Source organism: Pelodiscus sinensis, chromosome 6 (genome assembly GCF_052426305.1).
Source record: "Pelodiscus sinensis isolate ZL-2025 chromosome 6, ASM5242630v1, whole genome shotgun sequence".
NCBI classification, from domain to species: Eukaryota; Metazoa; Chordata; order Testudines; family Trionychidae; genus Pelodiscus; species Pelodiscus sinensis.
The window spans coordinates 107,314,288-107,339,579 of NC_143057.1; the positions used below are offsets into that span (position 1 = coordinate 107,314,288).

The window sequence follows — 25,292 nt, forward strand, 5'->3', positions numbered from 1 at the left end:
CCGCGCGGCCCGGCTAGGCGTCGGTGGATGACGTGGACGGGCATAGGCCACGGGGAAATGTCAGCAGCTGGGGAACCGGCTGGCCCAGTCGCGGTGACACGGAGGCAGACGGGCCCCCAGGGAAGCGCCGCCGGCTGCTGTGGCGCAGTTTGAAGCCCCGCTTGGGAGCCGGGCCCGCAGCCGCAGCGGGGGATGGAGGCGGGCAGAGCCTGGCGGAGGGCCCGGTGCTGAGCGGGTGTCCGAGCCCCAGGTGAGTCAGCGGGGAGGCTTGGCCTGGCGATCGCCCCATACACCGCGGGGGCGGCCGCGGCGGCCGGAGCGTAGCCCCTGGCGTGGGGAAGGGGCGCGGCACGGGGCTGACACGGAGGTGGGGGGTCGGGGTGCAGCCCCGTCTCGCTGGCCCCGGGTGGTTCCACAGGCCGGTGTTCTGTGCCTGGCCCCGCACGCAAAGTGGGATCAGAGAGGAAGCCGTATCTAAAGTTCAGACTGTCTGGTCCCCTGACCAGTAGGCACCCTTCAGGTGAGAGCGTGAGCCGTGTCTAACCCCAGGACAGGTTTGGAGGGTTAACTGGGAGGTAAGAAATACGTGTGTCCGTACTGCTGTCCTTGACAAATTTCCCCTGTCTAAGACCCACAACTTCTGAATAAAATATTGAAATTCTTATTATACCCGAAACGTACTAAATGCTTAAAGTCACAGAGAGGCACCTGTCCCTAAAAAGCTTGCAGTCAGATTCTTTCTGCTTTGCTGTCAACTTCTAGTTCTTAAGGAGAAAGAGCTAGTCTGCTAGTCTTATTACTAAGTTACTTCTCCAAGGTACTGACAAAGTGATTGTCTAGTCAAGTTTAGCATTTGTATAATTAATTAGTTATAAAATATACAAGACCTCTGCTTTAGCAGATTTTTCTGTGGGGAAGCAAGGCAAGAAAGTGAGGGTTTGTGATTCAGAAAGTCTGGCACCTGGTTTATCAGTGGCCCCACCAAGTCACAGGTCTTTCTTGTCAACCTCTTCCTAGCCCTGGCCAGAGCGCCCATCTATAAGACCAGAGAAAGGAGGCTGGCTGAGGGGGTCTTCTGTGAGTGTGTAGCTTATTTCTGTGCCTCTTTCTGTTCACGCCTCTGGGCAGAGTTCATCTGGGCAGCATCTGCTGGTTCCCTTGATACTGTCGATGACCAGTGGGTGCTGTCTGCAGTCTCTGCTCGGTGTCCCCTTCAGGTTCCCTTCTTTTGCTCCTTTGACTTTCACACATGTCCCTGTTATATTCTTGATAGCCCCCCATAACTAGTGGAGTTCCTGGCCCTTGTGGATCATCCCAAAAGGCTGAGGAGGGTCCTGTAGCAATGGATGGGCTTATACCTACGTTTTCAAAGAACCCAAATAGGATCACTTTCCTGCTGCACTGTGGCCTGGCTGTATCACAATGCAGTACAAAATGAAGTTACAATAATTATTTTAAAATTGAGACAGTCCAGAACACTTAGCAGTGGGCCAGCTGAGCTGTATGGACAAGAAAAAAGTTATAGACAATAGGAATGTGAATGTTAACTAGTTAATGTAAGCCTCACCCTTAACAGGAGGTTGTGGAACCTCAGTCACTGGAGTTTTTTAAGATTGTGTTAGACAAACACATGTAAAGGATGGTCTTGGTGATACTTTATCCTTTCTTGAGTATGGGGAACTGGAGTAGAAGGCTTTTTGAGGTCCCTTTCAGTCCTGTGATTCCAAGATATTTGCCCCTGGCCTGTCTCAGTGTACAGAAAGAATCAGGTTTGGATAGCGAAGGAAACAGTTGTCTATTGGACACCTGTTAAATTCATTGCAGAAAGTTGAAGGTACATAGTGAATGAAGAAAGAGCTTGCAAAAAGTGAAAGGGTGGATGGTCTTAAAGTTAACCGGTTAAATGCTGCTCTTAAGAATTGGATTCTGTCCTTGCTCCTGGCACAGAATTCCTGGGTGATGCGAGGCAAGTCAATTAAACTAAACTTTTCCTAAATGATTACTAATTTTGTTTCTCATTTTCAGGGTGTCCAAGTTGAGACTTTATGGTCTCTTTTAGACTAGTGCTGAAATGGTGAGTGATAGGGATATTAATGGTTACCTGGTTACAGTTAACTCATGGGGGCTGAAGCAGTCCCTCCCCTCTGTTTAATCAGTTAACCGGTTAAACTTAATGTTTAAATGGTCAACTAATTAAACAGGATTTTGCATCCCTAGAGAGTGCATTGCTGAAGTCAGTTTGAGTTATGCTTTGGGCATGTAAAATGGTTTATAATGCTAAGTTGTCTGAATAAACAGGTCCTAAATGTCTCAGATGGGAACACCCAAAACTAGTTGACATTTTTTACTTTAATCTGTCTCTGCCTTCCATGTTTTAGCATGTTGCTTTTTCCCCCCAATCGTGAAATTTCATATAATGAAACATAGATTTTTTTTCCATTGTGTCAAAACCTGTAGCATCAGTGAGCAAACAGATATTGATTAATGCTACTCTATCAAATGAGAGTAAGTACCCCAAGAAAGCCTGCTTCAATACAGGGGCAAAAACCCCATGATGACCACATATCCTTAGCTGTTACCTATCACCCCACTTGGAACCCACCTGAACTATCATCAACCTGCTACAACCCTTACTTAATATAGTTTCTTTCCTGAATTCCTTCTTCTGCCCTTTCAAATAATCCCCCTCCCCCCAGTCTCTCCAAGTTCATCCTCAGAAGCAAGCTCCCCAGAGATCAGCACACACTGACTCAAAGTGGCATCAGGGACAAGATACAAAACCTGCAGACATATCTCCACCACTATAGTAATTAACACCCACAAAACAAGCTTTTCAAGATCCATGGATCCTGCACGTGCCTGTAACTTAGCCAGTGCACTAAATGCCCCAGTAACTATCAGAGTGAAATCAGATAATCACTATGCTCTCAAATGAACTCATGCAGGAAAATGATAAAAGACAAATGCATCACATCACCTGAGGGTGAACAAATTGATCACTTTATAGCTGACATATCGGTAGTTTTCACTCTTAAAGGAAACTTTCAAAAGAGCCTGGGAGCTTAAATTTGTAACTTTGCTAGACATGAAAAATGATGGATTGACAAGAAAGTAGGAATGTTAACAGGTAACGGGTTAACTGATTATCCAGTAAGCATCACCCTTAATGGGAACAGGAGCCAGCTGCCCTGCACATGGTGAGGCCAGGAGGAGGAGCTGGCAGCCATGCACGTGGTGGGTACTGGCAGTGGCAGCGCACGCAGTGGGGGCTGCAAGCTCCTGCTGCGTCTCCTCTCCTCCCAAGCTCTAAGCACAAGGGGGGACCAGGAGCAGAAGCCACTTTCCCTCTCCCATTTGGGGGTGCCAGCTCCTGCTACCCCCCAACCCTGCACACCTTATTTCCCCGCTTCCCTATTTTCCCATGGCTTTCCTCTTTGTGGTTGAAGGATGTTAATGGGCCACTTCATTTTGATTGGTCCTTTGAAATATGTGCTAAGTAGTTATGTTAAAGTAAACAATGCCTTCCACCTGCTACGCTGAATTGTGATCTACATTACAAATTTATGTTGCTATAACTGCCATTCAAGAATATGGAAAATACACACCCATGAGCAATGTAGTCATACTAACCTAAACTCTGGAATAGACAGTGCTATGTTAATGAAAGGGATTTTCCCATCAATATAGCTACCACTTTTGGGGAGGTGGAGTAACTGTTCTGTGGGAGTAGCTCTCCCATTGGTTTGGCCCTCTGCGGGTAAGAATTGGTGTCTGCATCTGCAAAAATGATCCAAGGATACATGCAAATTTGCAGGGCTCTAGGTACAAAATTTGTATCCATATCCACAAAAATGAGCCACGGATAGCCACATCCACATGTGTGGATACCTGCAGATATAAAGCAGATATCTGAGGATTTGCAAAGCTCTACCCATTGACATAGGTAGTCTCTTCATTGAAGTGGTACAACAATGCAGCTGCACTGCGGCAGCGTTGTAAATGTAGACAAACCCTGAGTATGTTGCCCAGACCTGGAAAGAGCAGCCTTGTATAAGCTTGAAAACTTGTCTCTCTCATCAACAAAAGTTGGTCCAATAAAAGATATTACCGCATCCATCTTGTCTCTCTAGAAAATAATTAAATACACATCAAGCTGTACATCATTATTTCCAAAAACTCTGTGCCAAAAATGAAATTGATATCTTACAAGTTTGGTTTTTGTTCAAGCTATTTATTTATACCATAAGAAATCAAATAATAATAAAATAGTATGTTTTACTTTTAGAAATAAGAGGAGAATTTCTTAATGCATTGTTACTGCTGTTGAACAAATTAAAAAGTTAGGGCTATAGTCTCATCCAGTGAACAGGAACTTGTCACTCAGGCTATCTGATATCAAGTACTTGAGACCAAGAAGATAGAGGAAGGGGAGCTTTAGGACTATATTACAAAATGTATCTGGAAGAATGCATTATTTTTTGCTAACAGAACTGTGAAACAATGTGATAAGGATTGTGAGCCAAGTGGATCTTGGTGTCCAGTACCAATTGTGCCATTGACTGATGATGTAATTTTTTGGGACAGATGACTTGATCACCTGCCTCAGTAAAACTATATGGAAAAGTAGGTGAAAAACAGGACCCTTCTGAAAGTCAGAAAATTCACATGTCAGTCAGCTTCAGCATTCAGTGTTCATTTATTTCATATGTATCTTCCAAAGGTTTTAATGCAGTGGTTCTCAAGCTTTTCAGGGTTACATCATCCCCCTACTTTTGTCCTTACTTCCCCCCTGACCTCGCCCCATGAGCTGGGAGTGAGGTCGCAGCTCCAGGGGCGTGGGAGGAATAGGGTAAGGGACTGGGAACGGAGCTGGAGTGAGGCTGAAGACCGGGCTGGAACAGAGCTTGAAGTAGAGCCCGGCTGGATGGCGCTTCCGCTCTACCCCCTGTGGAGGCTGGATGGCCCCTCCAATCTTTCTCAGGGGAACATGGCTCCCCTATGGTTTGAGGACCTCTATTTTAATGTAATTAAATGTGTTTTTGTCTTACAGTTATGATCCACTTTCATAAGTGAGCTACGTTGGCTGGCTGGAGAGAATATATAATAATGAGTGGTGCAGCTTTGGGCATTGAGATAATATTTGTCTTTTTTCTGGCTTTATTCATACTTCATCGGTATGGGGACTTCAAGAAACAGCATAGACTTGTGATCATAGCAACATTGCTGGCTTGGTATCTCTGCTTTCTTATAGTATTTATATTACCTCTGGATGTTAGTACGGTAAGATTTTCCATTTTTGTGAACCTTAGTATACTATTGCTCTATTTTAAAAAAATCACAAAAATATATTACACACTAAGAATACAGTTGTGTAAATCAGTGTAAAATTTCCCTGCAAGACAGAATTTTCATTTCAAAAGAGATCTTTTAAAATTCTGAAATTGAATAAAATGAGCTGTTAGTTTTTTCAAGTTAAAACTCATATATTTAAAAATAAAAGTGAATTGAATTTAAAAATCACTATTTCTGCTGTTGCTGTTAGCTTGAAAATTAAACTAATTGATATCACTCTATTCTTTTCTAATCAGTTTTTCATCAGTTTCATCACAATTTTTTTTATCCACTAGTTAGGTGCTGACATGCAAATACCATAGGAATGTTTTTTTAAAAAATCCTGCCTTACTAAAATAAAGGGTGAAATGCCATGGAAACATTAGCATCAGACTTAATTTTTGTACCAAATTAGATTTGTATCCCTATTAATGTTTATCTTAAATAGCTATTTCACCTTGTTCTGATAGGTGTTTATGTAATTATTTCATTGTCTTCTAGACTATATACAATCGATGCAAACTTGCTGTTAATTCCAGCCCTTCAGAAAGCAGCAGCAGCAGCAGCAATGAATCTTACACTACTTCTTCACCAAGGTACTAAGAACAATTTTGGTTTTCTCTATCAAAATATTAAAAGCATAGCTTACTTTTTAAGTAAACAAGAATATGCCAATAAAGAACTAGTCCTTGTGCTAGAGAGACGCACTATAAATTGAATATGACATGGTGATTGAAAGTTTATTGATGAGCAGCATTGTGACATAGGGATGTCAATATGTAGTTGACTATACAATTAACCGATAAGCCTAGGCTTATCAATTAATCTTGTCAACTACACGCGCATGCACACACACACCTTGCTACCTCTGTATCAGAGGGAGGTGCCACCTGTATCACTCTGCTGCTTGTATCAGGCAATGGGGTGGGGGAGAGTAGGAGCCAGTGTCCCTGAGGAGCTGGCTTTAATTAGGCTCCCCACAAGCACTGGACCCTCTTGCCCCCCCTGCACTGCCTCCTACAGAGGCAGTGAAGAGCAGGCAGGAGCTGGTGCTAGGGGCAGCCGCTTTAAAAACCAGCTCCACAGTGCCACCTGTCTTCCCCACCACCACCACCTCAGACACACAAGCTGTTGCCTCTGTCAGTGGCAGCAGCTTGGGAAGTGGGGGGTTGGGGAGGCTGCCGCAAAGCAGCCTCTGTCTGCGGTGGCCTGAGCTCACCGTGTACAGAGACTGGTCCATGGCAGCAGCCCCTGTCTGCGGAGGATCTAAGCTCCTTGCAGACAGAGGCTACTCTGCCTCCCACAGAGCAGCCTCCGTCAGCAGTGAGCCCTCTATGAAGAGAGACTGGGCCCCAGCAGCAGCCCCTGTCAGCCCGGGGTCTGGGTTTCCTGCGGGCAGAGGCTGCTCTGCCTCCCATAGAGAAACTTCTATCTGCGGTGAGCCTGGGCTTGTCAGGGACAGAGGCTGGTTCACAGCAGCAACTCCTGTCTGTGGTGGGCCTGAAACCCCCACAGACAACAACTGCTGCTGCGGACCAGCTTCTGTTATGGAGAGCTCAGGCGCCCCCATGTCAGGAGCTGTTGCCACCCCTTGCTGCTGCCGCTGTATTAAAAGCAGCAGCACAGGGTGGCAGGCAGCTGATCTGCATGAGGAGCTGGATTTTAAACTGGCTCCCCTTGTGAACTGGCTCCCTCCTGCTACCCTGTGCTACTGCCTCTGATACAATGTATAGTCGTGTAACTGATAAGATTTCGTGGGCTTACAGAGATATTGTGTAATTGAATAGTTAACTTCACTATTGTGAGGAAGGACAAACATGACAATAAGATCTTGGGATTAAGGTATCTACAGATCTCAAATGCTTCTATTTTTATTTATTATTTTTAATGTTCTACCTTTCCTCCCTCTACTTTGTCAGAGGCAAGATAAGAATACTGAGATTTGAGTCTATATGTGTATGTTCCTCTTCTCAATATTTTTTAGTAGGTTTTATGTCCTATGCACTGTTAAACAGTCTTAAATTACAAGACTTTCTATTTTTCAAATAATTCATTATTCTACTGTCTTGTCTACAACTTTAAATAAACCAGTATTGCATCTTTTTACTTTAGTACTCTATACATAAGAACAGCCATACTGGGTCAGACCAGTGGTCCATCTGGCCCAGTATCTTGTCTTCTGGCACTGGCCGGTGTTTCAGGAAGAATGACCAGATTATGTAATCATTAAGTGTTCTATCCCCTATTGCCCATTTTCAGCTTCTGGGAAACAGAAGTTAGGGATACTTCAGTACATGGTTTTGCATTCCAGCAAATCCTTGTTAATAGACATTGATGGACCTATTTTCCATTAACTTTTCTCCAGGAACTAATATGGTAAAGAGTTCCACAGGATAACTATGGATATGTGAAGAAATAGGTCCTTTTGTTTGGTTTAAACTTGCTGTCTATTAATTTCATTTGCTGACACTAGTTCTTGTGTTGTGAGAAGGAGTAAATAACACTTCCTTATTTACTTTTTCACACCAGTCATGATTTTATAGACCTCTGTCATATTCCACTTTAGTTGTCTCCTTTTTCCAAGCTTAAAAGTCCAGATCTTATTAATGTCTCCCTACTTGTAATCCTTTATGTTGCCTTTTTCTGTAGCTTTTCCAATTCCAGAAGAACTTTTTGGAGATCAGGCAACCAGGTCTGCATGCAGTTTTCAAGATGTGGGTGTACAGTGTATGATGGGTTTGGTCTCAGAGATCCCCTTGAGAGTGTCATTTGATGTGCTGAAATACCACTGAGCCCACCCACCTGACTTTGGGGTGCTTCACACCCTGTCTTGCTGAGTCAGATCCTCTACTCTCCTCCAGCACTGGCACAGAGTTGGGATCCCAGCCCACAGAAGATTAATACAGACACAGAGATTAGATCCGCTCTGGGACAGCTTAATTAGAGACACAGCACCCAGGTGCATAGCCTCAGTAGGACCAGAACCCCATATAAATCCTTCTTACTCTGATCACATTTTATTTAAAGGAAACTCATAAAATGTTTGCACCCTTTTTCAATGAAAGAGATATGCACAGTTGTTTGCCCCTTCAGGGAACAGTTATTTACACTGTGTTTATTAATTCCCCCTTAAGAGAAATTGGCTTGTCCAGATATGTGTGTTTGTGGTGCCAGTAATTGTCAGCATAATTTTAAATGGGGCTATAAGAAAATCCCTTATGAAATATATTAGTCATGTGAAAACAATATTCTGAAATTACAAGACTGAAAATAGTTCCTGGATGGAAGTGAGTCGATATTATTATTATTTTGATTTTACAGTTAACATATGGCTCTGACCTTTTTTACAGAAAACATAAGTGTTTCAAACCATGGAGTTATATCCCTGATGGAATTATGCCAATCTTCTGGCGTGTAGTATATTGGACATCACAGTTCTTAACCTGGTAAGTGAGGCAAATAGATGGCAAAGTCCACACAAAATACCATAAAATCTCGAAAATAATGCGCACTTTTTTTTCCAAGTTTTTTTGGGTCAAAGTCGGGGTGCGTATTATATATAGGAGTTATTGTTTTAAGTTTTATTTTGGCAGTTCCGTGCCGACGCCATGCTAAGACCTCGTTCAGCTATCTTCGTCCGAGGCAACGCTTACAGGCGCTCTTTCTGCCGTCTCCAAAGTCGAATGCTCGACTCTGCTATGCCATCAAATTCGCGGCTGGCAGCTCTGTTGCCATGAGCCTCAGCATAGCTAACTACCTTCAGTTTTTCAGCTGTAGTGTAAGATCGTCGACAACTCATGTTATCACTAAGAATCGATATTTTTGAATTTAAAGGTAATAGAGCATGGAAACGCCATGTATTCTATAGTCGTACGCTCATGTGCAGTCAACCGGCAATACAAAAGGGCAGGAAATACGACACGCTGGCATACCACAGACTTGCAAAAGTCGGGGTGTGCGTTATATATACGAATATAGATTTTTTCCATTATGATCAAATTCAAAAGTCAGGGTGCACCTTATACATCGGTGCACATTATATTTGAGATTTTATGGTATTGTGAAAATAAAACCTGATAGTATTCACAGTACACCATTTCATTCTGTGTGATTTTTACATCTGATGATCTGTCAAAAAGAGTTTTGAGATCAAATATCTTACAACATTGAAGCTTCAGTTTTTCTTTTTATGTGTAATTTTTATCATTGACTTTTAATATCTATTTTAGATATTGTTAAGATTGCCTTCAGTTTTGGAGTGATATCATTTATTTAATACTGCAGGCCAGACCTTGTTGGTCTGACACCCTTGGACCTGACCTGTCCTAGATGAGGGTTTTTGCCAGACCAGGAAAGGTCATTTCTAGGCCCACCCCTGTCACTGCTCTCCCCCCCTCCCCCAGCCAAAACCTCGCTACCATCCTCCCAGTCAGCTTCCCCCTGCTTCCAGTCCCTCTGCTTGAAGGGCTCCTGGCCTCACCATGGCAGCTCTGTTGCTGGTACGCACAGCCCCACTGCCAGGCTCCATCCCTGCGGGGCAGTCCCCTGGTGGGGTCCAGGTGAGCCACTGGGTACCAAGCCCCGCTTGGGCTTCATCCTCACTTGGAAGCCTTGCTACCTTCTGGTCTCACCAGGCGGCTCTGCCAGGTGATAGCAAGGCTGCCGGGATTTTTACTGTGCTGCTAGGCAACCATATTCCTGGGTTTTTGGCCCTGCCGCCAGGCAGCTCCGCAGTCAGGCTCCCAGCCCCGTGGGGCAGCCACGCTGCCTCCCCATCCAACTGGGTAGCTGCACCGCTTGGTGGTAGCAAGGCTGCTGGGCTCCTGGTTGTGCTTACCTCTGCCTCCTGGTCTTGTGAGGCAGTTTCGCTGCTTGGCTCCAGCCCTGCTGCCTCTTCCATAGTGTTCACACTGGGTGGCAGCCCTGCTGCTGGGCTCCCGGTTTAGCTGCCACAGGGCAACCCCACTACTGGTTTCTAGCCCTGCTGCCAGGCTACCAGCCACCAGCCCTCCACCGGGACTCTCTCGTCTTGAGACGTCCTGTGGTCCTGCCGTACAAGGGAGGTTGCCAGACCAGAGAGTCCCAGTTAAGAGAGGTTCAGCCTGTATCAGGTGAGGCCCTTCGTTGACCAGGCAAAGTCATTTTGCATAGATTACACTTATAGGAAAGTTCAAGAAATTAAATATATGTAATAGAATTTGTTATTAATGTGCAAAAGGGAAGTAAAAGAACAGTTTTAAATTTGTAGGATTTCAACTTGAAACATTATTCATTTTATTGAATAATTACAATGCATAGTACATTTAATTCAGAAACTCTTTTCATAACTAATGTGAATTATTTTGTAATTTGTAATAGTACAAATTTTCTTTGCATTAAAATGACAGTTGAATAAGCAACTCAATTTTAATTTTGTTAGCAAATATTTTTATGAACTCTAATTATAATAGTCATGACTTTTTTTTCTGATGAAAAATAATTATTTAAACCTTTCACTCAGCATATTCCGATGTAAAAAGTAGTGCATTCAGCTAATTTAAGTGGCAGGATTGTTTATGCAAAATTTGATATCTGTAGGTAATCGTGAAGTATGACTTTTATTTTGCACAAACAAATCCACAAACAACCAAACTCTTCAAAATATATAATAGATTCTCATTTTTAGTAGGATTTTTATTTGATGACTGTCCTTACATTTCTTATACTCCATTAGATGGAAGCTCTTTATTATATAAGCTTTAGCTTTTGCAATTGACTAATTTGCACATACAACTGAACCTGTAGAAATTGTAGGAAGTGCATTTGAAACAGTGTTTTTAAGCCCCAAATCAGCAAAGTATTTAAAAATGCACTTATCTTTACCATAAGCTTTAATCAGTTCTAATTCAGTACAGCATTTAAGCATGTTTAATTCCCATTAACTAATTGGCGATATAATGAGGAATATATCCAGTTAAAAAACAAAGCTATGACAGTAAAACTTAAGTATATTTGTCTTGTATCAAGTCCAAGGTTAAAGAGTTTTTGCTTTAGCAAAATGAATGTTTGTTACATGACCTACTTTGATGCTCATAAAAAAGGTACTGGTTGAATTGTTCTAATCTCACATCTTTGGGACCTGACCAGTGCTGAACCAGAAAATGTGAGGTTGATATTATCTAGCAGCATTACCAGCCCTTACACTGTTTACTAGGCTCTTAGAAGATATTTAGGGGGAAATTAGAGCTAAATACTAGCACAGAACAATGAGAATCAGGACGTTGGTGGCTGTGTAAATAAACTTTATGGGACTGCAGGAAACATGACACACCCATGATTAGTGGCCATCCAGCTAACTAAAATCATGCTAGACCACAGAAGTTGCCAAATGAGAGAGGTTCAACCTGCACTTGCATTCTGTGCTGCTATTGCTTGTGTATACTCTTGCAGGCACAAGTCCCACAATCTATGTCTAATATTCTGAGTCAGAGATATAATCATAGCACAAAACAAGACAAGCAAAACAAACAAAACCATTAATGTCTCTATTAATCAGTGTTCTCTTCTTTTAGAGTGAATTCTTCCAAGAAATGCAGGATTTAAAGGGACTTTGTCTTAGGGGAATTTGAAAGCTACATAAGGGAAAACACATACTTGCCGTAGCTATGACAAATCTGTGTCAAGGGGAATCAGTATGTATATACTTTGATTTATACCTGCAGGGCCAGGTAGGCAGGCAAAGCTTCAGAGTCTCAATGTGAGGATGAGACGATGGTGTAGAGAGGAGGGGTTTAGATTTATATGAAACTGGAGAAACTTTTGGGATAGAGGGAGTCTATACAGGAAGGATGGGCTCCACCTAAACCAAAAAGGAACCAGAGTGCTGGCTCTTAACATTAAAAAAGTTGTAGAGCATTCTTTAAACTAAGGGCTGGGAGAAAGCCGACAGGTGCAGATGAATGAAATGAGTCTAACACATCAAGAAATGGCAGACAGATAAATAGTGACAAATTATTAAAGTGCTAGTACACAAATGCTAGAAATCTAAATACGGTAAAACTCCAATTGTCCGGCATCCAGTGGTCCGGCACTCCCGATAGTCCGGCACCAACTGGAACCCAGAAGTGCTCCAACCAGCCAGAAAACTGGAGCTGCTATAAGCCCCATGGGTGCTCGCAGCTGGGAAAGGGAAGAGGGGAAGGGGATTATACCCCTGTGACGGGTCTGCCGGGACCTGCACTGTGACCGGCCGGGGGGTGGGGGTGGGTGGGGACCGGCATGGCAAGGGGCTAACCCTCCGCCATTTTGCAGGAAGGCGGGGGAAGCCCTGCGCTGCTGCCGTCAAGAGTTTCCAGTAGGGGAGCGGGCTCCCCAGTCTGCAGTAGTTATCGCCGAGCAGGGGGGTGAGGGGCGGCGCTGCAGGACCAACTGGGCAGCACCCCAGCTGCTCTGCTCTGCATCTTCCTCAAGTCTGCCACTTGTCAGTTTCAGCAGCGGCGGACTTGGGGAAGTGGCATGGAGCAGAGCAGCTGGGGTGCTGCCCGGTTGGTCCCGCAGCGCCGCCCCTCACCTCCCTGCTCAGCACCCGGCAGCACCCCAGCTGCTCTGCTCCGCAGCTTCCCCAAGTTCAACGTTCATCAGTTTCAGCAGCGACGGACTTGGGGAAGTGGCATGGACCAGAGCAGCTGGGGTGCTGCCAGACATCGAGCCGGGAGGTGAGGGGTGGTGCTGCGGGACCAACCCGGCAGCATCCCAGCTGCTTTGCTCTGCACCATTTCCCCAAGTCCACGGCTGCTGAAACTGACGAGCAGTGGACTTGGGGAAGCTGCAGAGCAGAGCAGCTGGAGTGCTGCCGGGTTGATCCCACAGCACTGCCCTTCACCCCCCTGCTTGGTGATAACTATTGCAGTCTGGGAGATGGGGAACCTTCTGCCCTCCCGGAAACTGTGGAGAGTTCTCCCCTCGCTGCGCCGTTCCCTGCCCTCCCACCCCTCTCTCCCGGACGCAGTGCAAGTCCCGGCAGACCTATCACAGTCCCCTGGCGGCACCACCTAGGTCCCAAAGGTGCCGGATTATCGGACATCTTCTGTAGTAAAATGAGTGAACTAGAGTGTCTAGTTTTAAAGGAGGATACTGATATAATAGGCATCACGGAAACTTGGTGGAATGAGGAAAGTCAATGGGACACAGTCATACCAGGGTACAAAATATATCAGAAGGACAGAACAGGTTGTGCTGGTGCAGAAGTGGCACTATATGTGAAAGAAAATGTAGAATCAAATGAAGTAATAATCTTAAATGAGCCAAAATGTTCCATAGAGTCCATGCTCCAATAATAAGAATATATGGGATATATTATTGACCACCTGATCAGGGCAGTGATAGTAACTATGAAATGCTAAGGGAGATTAGAGAGGCTATCAAATTTAAAAACTTGATAATAGTGGGAAATTTCAACTATCCTCATATTGACTGGGTACACGTCACCTCATGGCGGGATGTACAATTTCTTGATACCTTAAATGACTGCTTCTTGGAGCAGCTGGTTCTGGAACCCACAACGGGAGAAGCTAATCTTGATTTAGTCCTAAGTGGAGCGCAGGATCTGGTTCAAGAGGTAAATATAACTAGACCGCTTGGAAATAGTGATCATAATATAACAACATTTAACATCCCTGTGGTGGGAAAAACACCTCTGCAGCCCAACACTGTGGCATTTAATTTCAGAAAGGGGAACTACACAAAAATGAGGAAGTTAGTTAAACAGAAATTAAAAGGTACAGTGACAAAAGTAAAATCTCTGCAAGATGCATGGAAACTTTTCAAAGACACCATAATAGAGGCCCAACTTAAATGTATACCCCAAATTAAAAAACACAGGAAGAGAACCCAAAAAGTGCCACCATGGCTTAACAAGAAGGTAAGAGAAGCAGTGACAGATAAAAAGATATATTTTTAAAAGTGGAAGTCAAATCCTAGTAAGGAAAATAGAAAGGGCCATAAACTTTGTCAAATTAAGTGTAAAAATATATTAAAAGCCAAAAAGGAGTTTGAAGAACAGCTAGACAAAAACTCAAAAAGTAATAGTAAAATGTTTTTTAAGTGCATCAGAAACAGGAAGCTGGCTCAACAACCAGTGGGGCCCTTGGACGATCGAGATGCTAAAAGAGCCCTCAAAGACGATAAAATTATAGCGGAGAAGCTAAGGGTGTGTCTAGACTACAGAGTTTTGTCGACAAAAGTGGACTTTTGTCAACAAAACTATACCTGCGTCTACACTACCGCTGAGTTCTGTCGACATAACGTCGACAGAACTCAGCAGTTTTGTCGATGCTGGTAAACCTCATTTTACGAGGCATAACGCCTTCTGTCGACAGAGTTCTGTCGACAGAAGGTGTTATTGCATGTAGGGTTGTGTCTAGACTACAGGGTTTTGTTGACAGAGCAGCTTGCTTTGTCGACAGAACTGAATGTAGTCTAGACGCTCTTTGTCGACAGAAGCTTTGTCGACAGTATCTGTCGACAAAGCTTCTGTCGACAAAACCCTGTAGTCTAGACGTACCCTTAATGAATTCTTTGCTTCAGTCTTCACGAATGAGGATATTGGGGAGATTCCCAAACCTGAGCTGTTCTTTTTAGGTGACAAATCTGAGGAATTGTCCCAGATTGAGGTGCCATTAGAGAAGGTTTTGTAACAAATTGATAAACTTAACGGTAACAAGTCACCAGGGCCAGATGACATTGACCCAAAAGTTCTGAAAGAACTCAAATGTGAAATTGTGAAACTATTAACTGTGGTTTGTAACCTGTCCTTTAAATCAGATTCTGTATCTAATGACTGGAAGATAGCTAATGTGATGCCAATATTTAAAAAGGGCTCTAGAGGTGATCCTGGCAATTATGGACCAGTATGTCTAACGTCAGTACTGAGCAAATTAGTTGCAACTATAGTAAAGAATAAAATTGTCAAGCACGTGGATGAATATAATTTGTTGGGGGGGAAAGTCAACATGGTTTCTGTAAAGGAAAATCATGCCTTACTAATTTGCTGGAGTTCTTTGAGAGGGGTCAACAAACATGTGAACAAGAGGGATCCAGTGGTTATAGTACACTTAGATTTCCAGAAAGCCTTTGACAAAGTCCCTCACCAAAGGCTCTTAAGTAAAGTAAGTTGTCATGGGATAAGAAGGAAGCTCCTTTTGGGGATTGATATCGTGGGTTAAAAGACAGGAAACAGGGTAGGAATAAATGCTAAGTTTTCCGAGTGGAGAGAGGTAACTAGTGGGGTTCCCCAAGGGCTCGTCCTGCAATGCATCCTATTCAACTTATTTATAAATGATCTCGAGAAAGGGGTGAGCAGTGAGATGGCAAAATTTGCAGATTATACCAAACTGCTCAAGATAGTTAAGACCAAAGCAGACTGTGAAGAGCTTCAAAAAGATCTCATCAACCTAAGTGATTGGGCAACAAAATGGCAAATGAAATGTAATGTTGATAAATGTGAAGTCATGCACACTGGAAAAAATAATCCCAACTATATATACAATATGATAGGGACTAATTTGGCTACAACTATTCAAGAGAAAGATCTTGGCATCATTGTGGATAGTTCTGAAAGCATCCACTGAGAGCATTGTGGATGCTCTGAAAGCATCCACTAAGTGTGCAGCGGCAGTCAAAAAAGCAAATAGAGTGTTAGGAGTCATTATAAAAGGGATAGAGAATAAGACAGAAAATATCTTATTGCCTTATAAAACCATGGTATGCCCACATCTTGAATACTGCGTACAGATGTATTCATCTCAAAAAATATATATTGGCATTGGAAAAGGTTCAGAAAAGGGCAACCAAAATGATTAGGGATTTAGAACGGGTCCCATATGAAGAGAGATTAAAAGGACTTTGACTTTTCATCTTAGAAAAGAAGAGACTAAGGGGAGATATGATAGGGGTCTATAAAATCATGACTGGTATGGAAAAAGTGAATAAGGAAAAGTTATTTACTTATTCCCACAATAAAAAGAACTAGAGGTCACCAAATGAAATGAATAGGCAGCAGGTTTAAAGCAAACAAAAGGAAGTTTTTCTTCACCCAATGCAACCTGTGAAACGCCTTGTCAGAGGATGCAGTGAAGGCTAGAACTTTAACAGGGTTCAAAAAAGATCTAGATCAGTGGTCTCCAACCTTTTTACACCGAAGATCACTTTTTAAATCTCAGAACAGGCGAAGATCTACCGCCCCGCCCCTTTCTTGAAGCCTCACCCTCTCTATTCTCCTCCTATCCATCACTTGCTATCCCCAGCCCTTACTTACACATTTTGATAAACACTTTATTTTTAAATTATGCGATATATAAAATTAAAATCACATGTTTATAGTTTATAGAGACTCAAGGAGCTTGGCTTGTTTACCTTAACCAAAAGAAGGCTGAGGGGGGACATGATTGCACTCTTTAAATATATTAGAGGGATAAATACTAGGGAGGGAGAGGAATTATTTAAGCTTAATACCAATGTGGACACAAGAACAAATGGATATAAGCTGGCTAGTAGGAAGTTTAGACTTGAGATTAGACGAAGGTTTCTAACCATTAGAGGCGTGAGGTTCTGGAACGGCCTTCCAAGGGAAGTAGTGGGGGCAAAAGATCTATCTGGTTTCAAGATTAAACTAGATGGGTTTATGAAGGGGATGATTTGATGAGATAACATGATCTTGGTAACTAATTGACCATTCATTATCAGTGGGAAATAGGTCAATGGAGGGATGATAGGAATTACTATACAGGCAGTCCCCGAGTTACGCGGATCCGACTTATGTCGGATCCGCAGTTACAAACGGGGCCCTCCCTCTCCCTGGTTTCCAGCAGACCAGGGAGAGGAAGCAAAGCGGCGGAACACGCGGGCAGCCGACAGCCCAGACGCGTCTGGGCTGTCCGCTGCCCGCATGTTCCGCTGCTTTACTCTGCTCCCTGTCCCCCTAGTCTGCAGACCAGGGGGACGGGGAGCAAAGCAGAGCAAAGCCACGGAGCCTGAGGGCAGCAGGATAGCCACGGCGCGTCTGGGCTGTCCCGCTGCCCCCGTTCTCCGTGGCTTTGCTCCGGACACCTGTGGTACAGCAGCTGGGGCGCTGCCGGTTGGTCCTGTAGCGCCACTCTGGACGCCACTGGACCAACCCGGCAGCACCCCAGCTGCTCTGCCCCACGCGTCCTGATTCAGCCGCTGCTGGTCAGTTTCAGCAGTGGCTGAATCAGGACGCCTGGGGCAGAGCAGCTTGGGTGCTGCTGGGTTGGTCCAGTAGCGCCGAGGAGAGGCTGATCGCCATATTTGGGGTCGGGAAGGAATTTTCCTCCAGGGTAGATTGGCAGAGGCCCTGGAGGTTTTTCACCTTCCTCTGTAGCAAGGGGTACAGATCACAGCTAGAGGATTCTCTGCATCTTGGGGTCTTCAAAGTATTTGAAGGCTTCAGTATCTGAGATATAGGTGAGAGGATTATTCTAGGAGGGGGTGGGTGAGATTCTGTGGCCTGCACTGTGCAGGGGGTCAGACTAGATGATCATAATGGTCCCTTCTGACCTTAAAGTCTATGAGTCTATGAGTTATGAAATAAATGGTCTGTTTTTATTCATGCTATTTAAATCTAAAATGAAGCATTTATAATTATACATTTTGTGGGGACAGAGTTCTGTGGCTGGGGGCAGGGGAGAGGGAACAGGGTGCTGGGAGGGCAGATGACAGGGTTCTGCAGCAGGGGACAGGGTGCCAGTGGGGACAGAGTTTGGGGAGTGGGGACGGGAATGGGGACAGAGTTCTGTAGCTGGGGACAGAGGAGTGGAGTCTGGGGAGCAGGTACAGGGTGCCAGTGGCAGCAGAGTCACCTGTATCTGTCTCCTTCCGAGGATTTTCCCCCCATTCCTCCGCGGGAAGCCAGCACATGCCTCCTCCGGGCCCCCCGCGGCGCAGGGAAACCCCGAGCGTGCCTGTCCTGCGGCTAACCCCTGCCTTCCGCGGTGGGGCCTAACCCCCGCAGGAGCCTGCCTCGGGGGCAACACCTCACATTCTGCGGCGGGGCCAAACCCCCGCGGGAGCCTGCACCAGGGGCAACCCCCACTCCTCCCGCGGCAGGGCCAAACCCCCATTCCGTGGCGCAACCGGCCCCTCCCCTCCCGCAGCGCGGCTAACCTCCGTGGGCACCTGCCCTGGGGCCAAACCCTGCTCCTGTGGCGCAGCGTAGCCAACCCCCTCCTGCAGCATGGCCAACCCCCGCGGGCGCCTGCCCCAGGGTCAAACCCTCCTCCCACGGCCCGGCCCAGCCTGGCCCGTCCAACTCCCTTCCCTCCCGCAGCGCGGCCAAACCCCGGGGCCGACTCCCACTCCCACGGCGCAGGTAAACCCCTGCACGCAACTCACTCCTCCGGCGCCAGCGGTGCAGGGAAGCCTCCGCACTCCTCCTCTAGGGCCAACGCTCCCTCCCCCAGCACGCAACAGAGCTGTGGGATGGGGAGCAGCCCGCGCACTTCCGGAACCCCCAGAAGTGACGCAGGCTTCAGAGAGGACTTCCGTCCACCCCGCGGGAAGCCGGCACTACACTAAAGGTAGATAGTGGGGCTTCTCGGGAGTGGGGGGAAAATGGGGGTGGGGTTGCCCGAACGCCTCACGATCTACTGGTCGAGGCCTCGCGATCGACCGGTTGGTGACCATGGATCTAGATAGATTCATGGAGATTAAGTCCATCAATGGCTATTAGCTATGATGAGTAGGAATGGTATCTCTAGCCTCTGTTTCTCCAGAGGTGGATGACAGGTGAGGGATCACGTGAGGATTTCCTATTGTGATCCCTCCCTCTGGGGCATCTGGTATTGGCCAGTCTCGGCAGACAGAATACTGGACTAGATGGACCTTTGGTCTGACCCAGTATGGCTGTTCTTATGTCCTTATGTAGATACATTGAATAGTATATTAATATGAAACTGTGACTAAGAAGAACAAAGTCAATAGTGCTTTTTCCTTTTAAAGATGCCAATAGATATTTAATCTAAACACAAATTATTTCAAGACTTATTGTCAAATAGATGTATCTGTAAAGACCACAAATGTAATAGACAGTAGGTTTTGCTGAGAGAACTCTACCCAACCAAGTGAAAATTGGCAAATAGGGTAAGATGGAAAAATCTTACTTCATTAATGTATTTTTGTTTCGTTCTAGGATACTCTTACCTTTCATGCAGTCCTATGCTAGATCAGGAGGGTTCTCCATTACTGGAAAGATTAAAACTGCATTGATTGAGAATGCAATCTATTATGGCACTTACTTGCTGATTTTTGGAGCGTTTTTAATATATGTGGCTGTAAATCCAAATTTCCATCTACAATGGTAAGAGCAGTACTGTTGTGTAAGTATTAGTCTGTTTTAAAAAATGAGTTTGTATTTCTACAATACACCTGCAATAGAGAAGTTGGGCAGTGCTAAGCTAATCTAGAATTCTGAATTTGTGAGGGCAGGGAAGAGCCACCCTTGCTCTAGGCTTTCCCTGAACATATTACTACTTTTATTAATTTTTCAGGAAAAGTGTGTGTGTTTGTATTTTGTATATAATTTAGTTTGATTTGCAACATTTTCTTTCTAATGTTGTTTTTTCTGGTAAACTTTTATTGGTCAGGGTGTTTTAAGAAGACTGTTGTTAGGCTTATGATAATATTGTCTGTTTAAACATTCCTGGGATCACGTTTAAATTTTTGATCTGGGACTTTATCTGCAATTAACTTTGAAATGGATGATGTCAATATTTTTTCAAATTTTGGAATGTGTTCACAAAGAAACTTGCTAGCATTAAAAATACTTGAATTCATGGAAAATAATAGAAATCAATATGGGGCTGCTGATTAATCACAGTTAACTCATAGAATTAACTGAAATTAATCATAATTAACATTTTAATTGCACTGTTAAAAAATAGAATACCAACTTAAATGTATTAAACGTTTTTGCTTTTTCTACATTTTCAGATATATTTATTTCAATTACAACACAGAATACCACGTGTACAGTGCTCACTTTATAATTTTATAACATGTATTTGTAATGTAAAATGGATAAACAAAATAAAGTATTTTTCAGTTCACTTAATACAAGTACTGTGGTACAAGCTGTTTATCCTGAAAGTGTAATTTACAATGTAGGGATTTATTTTGTTTTTTGGTACATAACTGCACTGAAAAACAAAAGAATGTAAAACTTCAGTGCCCACAAGTCCACTCAGTTCTTCTACTTGTTCAGCCAATCACTTAGACAAACACATTTGTTTACATTTATGGGAGATATTGTTGCTGCTTCTTACCAACATTGTCTCCTAAAAATTAGATCAAACATTCACTTGACACTTTTATAGTCAGCATTGCAAGGTATTTACATGCCAAGTATACTAAATATTTGTACGCTCCTTCATGCTTTGGACAGTTTTCCAAATGACAAGCTTCCATGCTAATGACGCTTGTTACAAAAATTTGTTAATTAAATTGTGACCAAACTCCTTTGGAGGAGAACTTTGTGTCTTGCTCAGTTTTATATGCATTCTGACACATTTCATGTTACAGCCATATCAGGTGATGACTCAGCACATGTTGTTTTAAGAACGTTATTACTACAGAGTTGATACATGCACAAAAGAGATACCAATGTGAGATTCTAAAGATAGCTGTAGGACTTGACCCCAGGTTCAAGATCTGAAATGTCTTCCAAAATATGAGGGGGATGAGGGATTAAATGCTTTCAGAAGTCTCAGAGTAACATTCCAATGAAGAAACTACAGAACTCAAAGCACCAAAAAAGAAAATCAACTTTCTGTTGGCAGCATCTCACTCAGATGATGAAAATGAACATGGGTGGTCCGTGCTGCTTTGGACCATTATTGAGTAGGATCTGTGATCAGCATCGATATATGTCCTCTGGAATGATGGTCAAAACATGAAGGGACACATTAATATTTAGCACATCTGGTTTGTAAATACCTTGTGATGCTGGCTACAACAGTATCATGCAAACCCCTCTTCTTACTTTCAGGTGACATTGTAATTAAGAAAAGAGCAGCATTATCTCCCCCAAATGTAAGCAAGTTTGTTTGAGTGGTTGGCTGAACAAGAAGTTGAACTCTAAAATTTTACAGTGTTTTATTTTATTGCAGGGATTTTTTACATTATTTTGTATGATAAAGAAATTGCACTACAGTACTTGGAATTGAAAAATACTATTTTTTTGTTTTTTTTACAATACATATGTTTGTAATCAAATATAAATATAATGTGAACATTGTAAATAGTATGCTATTAACAGCACGATTAATCATGATTGATTATTTTAAGCACACGATTAATGTAAATCTCTACCGTTAGCTGTAGCACAGTAGTCTATTGCTCTGGCTGGTTTGCTGCTGGGTCTTCTGATTTATTCTTTTCTCCTTCATGCCCTGGCTTCTAAGCTTCAGAGACAAGAAAAAGGTGTTTCTTATATTTTATTTTTCCCCAGTATAATCTGTCTGTCAGCACAGTGTGTAGGTGCACCAGGGGAATTGCACTCATATTGCTCTTTAAAGGCAGAGGTTTCTTGATGGCTCTTGTTTCAGGATTTCTTTGCCATCTTCTCCATTTCTTCCCAACTTGGTCTTTGTATGGTACACAAGATCTTCAGTGGCAGCGTGTTAAGGAAAGCTAGGGACTTCACTAGCCTGGTGGTGGATATCCAACCTTTACAGTGCTTCAGCATGGGAGATAGTCAATCTGCAAGAGAAATCTCTAGCCTGTTTCAGAGGCTTAGAAGATGTAGACAATACTAGCAGTTTCAAGCGTGACAGAGTAGTAGATTTCCTTTCAGAGTAGACAGAATTACAGACAGGAAACTAATCTTTGTATATGTGAAAACTGAATTCATGGAGGTCTCTCTTCTGTTTTAGGAACCAGCTTCAGACAATTGGGATAGCAGCTGCCAACACATGGGGTCTGTTCCTTCTTGTGTTGTTGTTGGGATATGGTTTGGTGGAAATTCCACGTTCTCACTGGAATGGAGCAAAAAAGGGGTATCTTCTCATGAAGACTTATTTCAAGGTTGCCAAACTGATGACTGAAAAAGCAGATGCAGAGGAGAATTTAGAGGATTTTATGGAGGTGAACAAGCTAGTTTTAATTAAGGAATATAATGTGAGGAATGTTTCATTAGTCATCGTCAATTCCACATTGCCTCAAAAAGAGCAACATCTCAAGTAACATGAGCCTACTTTAGAAAGCAGTTGTCATGAAATTATGAAAGTGGTTAGGGGTCCCAATTAGGGTGCCTGGGTACTGTATAGAATCAGAAGTAAAAACAGTTTCTGTTCTGAAGAACTTACAAACTGCCACATTGTGATAGCTTGATATGGTATATCAGCAATGAGAACAGCATCAAATGTTGACTCTTGCGATGAATAAGGGGTGAACGCATGAAGATTTAGTGCGCAGACCCTACTAATGCTCATGCAGTTTACATTGTTAACATTTCTGTGCAATACTTAGAACTTTAAGAATTAAAATTTGTATTTTGGAATAAGAGATTCAAGATCCATTTCTTGGATCTATTTATATTCCTTATTAAAAAGTCACAAGACAGTTATTTGTTTTCCACCCAGTTTCTCTGAGAAATGCATTGCCATTTTTCTTTATTTCTATGATTTGCCACTGAGCAAGAGAATCAAATCTTCTATTAAGAACAAAGTGTGAATCAAACAAATTCAACAACTAGTATTTACTGTCATGTTCCAGTAGCCATGACCTTAAAATTATGTATTAGATACTTTTGGGGATTTGTATAGTGTTAAGTCTTACTACTTATATACAGAGTGTTATAAAATGGCAGCAGAAACTTCATTTCCTTATTGTTGGGATGTTTTGGTGACAGTGATATTATTTGATAGAAAATGACAATTTTGTAGATTTATGAACTGAAAATAACACTTTCTGAGCCTTTTGAACTTGCTTTATTCAATCATGGACTATTATCTAAAAAGCACTTCTGGTGGGATTGTTCACAGATTTGGAGGTCCCGTATTTGCAACCTACAAGAATTACAACACTTAAGGCATTAAGTATCAGAGGGGTAGCTGTGTTAGTCTGAATCTTCAAGAACAATGAGAAGTCCTGTGGCACCTTATAGACCAACAGATTTATTGGAGCATAAGCTTTCGTTGGCAAAGACCCACTTCGTCAGATGCATGTCTTAGGGCATTGTTAGTTCTAGAAACTAAAATAAGTGCTAAAATGTCTATTATCTGGGAGCTTTTATGAACTTCTTCTGAAAGTGGATGCACTATGCCTTAGATAGAACACATTCCTTGACATTGATGAAATTCTCAATTGCAATAATACCAGATACCTTAAACAATGCTGATACCAGCTCAGAGATTTCAACTATAACTCTTCAGACAAATTTGTCACTGGTACACCAGAAGAACTGTAGATCAGATTTTCTGTAAGAACACAGAAACACCAAGATCCTTGAGTAAACGTCCATAAAATGGTTATCTTGTGCATTTCCAGTACGATAGAGGGGGGCAATCAGATCTTGGCTGGAAACAATTGTGACAAAACTTGACTGTATGATAGGCAGCATCTTCCATATACTCAGCTATTGTTGTCAAAAATTGTCTGAAATATGGCAGCCAGATACAACTGAATGAGAGGATAATACCTAAGCAGAGAGATTTCAGGATATTAAAAAAATCCTTAATGGTAATTAGAGAGTTTTCTAAAGGAGCATTGGATGGGTTAGTTTTTGCCTCGTCTACCTTGCTTCCCATGTAAGTCACCATAGCAAATATCTAGAGCCACTAGCATTGCATCCTTGCTCATTTTGCATTCTTTATAACAGTGGTACATAACCCGTGGCCTACAGGCTTCATGTGGCCCACTAGGTTCTAGCTATGGCCCGTGCACCCTCTCTGTTTGCTCACCTTCCTTACGTGCCTCTCTTGCAATTGGGCATTGATGCCCCACACTTTCTACTCCTCTCCCTCCCAGCACTTTCAGAACACAATGAATCCACAGATTAGCATTCCAGCCCCACTCTTCCCTTTTCCTCCCAGACCTTGAATAGCTGTGAACAGCTGATTCATGGCTTTCAAGCTCTGAGAGAGAGGGAGACAGGTGGGGATGGAGCGCAAATTGGCAAATTCATGGCACTCCAAAAGTGCTGGGAAGGGAGGGGAGGAGTAGGAAGTCTGGGACTCTGGTGCGTGAGAGGCACAGGAGGGGGGCGGCAGCCAGGAGGTGCATGGACTGTAGCTGGAACCTCAATGAGCCATAGTCCACCCACCACTGTGGCCCACTGAGACGAAGGAGGGCCACTCGTGCAGCCCATTCATCAATTTTTGTTGCCCATCACTGTCTTATAATCCTCTCGCATTGAGTCACTTATCACTATTAAACAATGTATAACAAAAATTAGGAAAAAATGAAATTTATTTCCCGTCCCCAAATTAAAACAACAAAAATGTCCCCTCAATGTGCCTGCTTAAAAATAGATAATCAGTTTCTGTTTTGTATGTGCACACAGACATGATAGCTTTTGTAGGTCTATTTGATGCCAGTAGTGTTTCTGGTTCCCTTTCCAATACGATAAGGGACATTGTGCAATTATTTATATTGTTGGATGCCTAAGAAATCTCAACAACATTCATTGACTAGCTGGAGTTACCCGGCGTTGCTCGGGAAAGTTGATATAACTGAGGTGAGGCCCTGAGGGGAGGAAGAGGGAAGGGAGCCGTGCTCCTGCCTCCAGCGCTTGAGCCCACCCTCCACTTCCTTGTCCCTCCGCCGGCCTTAGTGAGTGACTTCCCTGCTGCTTCCCCGGGAAACTGCTTCTCCCCGCACTGCCAAGCTCCGTGCAGCCCCACGGCAAGGCGTCGGTCTCTCATCTCTTCCCTCCCGCAGAACCTTAAAACCTTCTCCTGGATTAAAGGTTA

General features: G+C 43.4%; 1 protein-coding gene across 3 annotated transcripts in view; it reads left to right on the plus strand.

Moving 5' to 3' along the window:
• The first annotated feature begins 31 nt into the window (after positions 1–31).
• The window catches only part of LMBRD2 (LMBR1 domain containing 2), a 61,585-nt gene continuing 36,324 nt past the window's right edge, over positions 32–25,292 (plus strand). For 2 of the 3 annotated variants that reach the window (XM_006116758.5, XM_075932534.2), the window contains exons 1-6: positions 33–250; positions 5,051–5,280; positions 5,833–5,927; positions 8,682–8,777; positions 19,514–19,681; positions 22,254–22,464. In XM_006116758.5, the coding sequence (XP_006116820.1) occupies positions 5,107–5,280; positions 5,833–5,927; positions 8,682–8,777; positions 19,514–19,681; positions 22,254–22,464 (744 nt within the window). In that variant the 5' untranslated portion in view covers positions 33–250; positions 5,051–5,106. Of the gene's footprint in view, positions 251–5,050; positions 5,281–5,832; positions 5,928–8,681; positions 8,778–19,513; positions 19,682–22,253; positions 22,465–25,292 lie in introns of all 3 variants that reach the window. The other variant, XM_006116760.5, reaches the window with a different exon arrangement.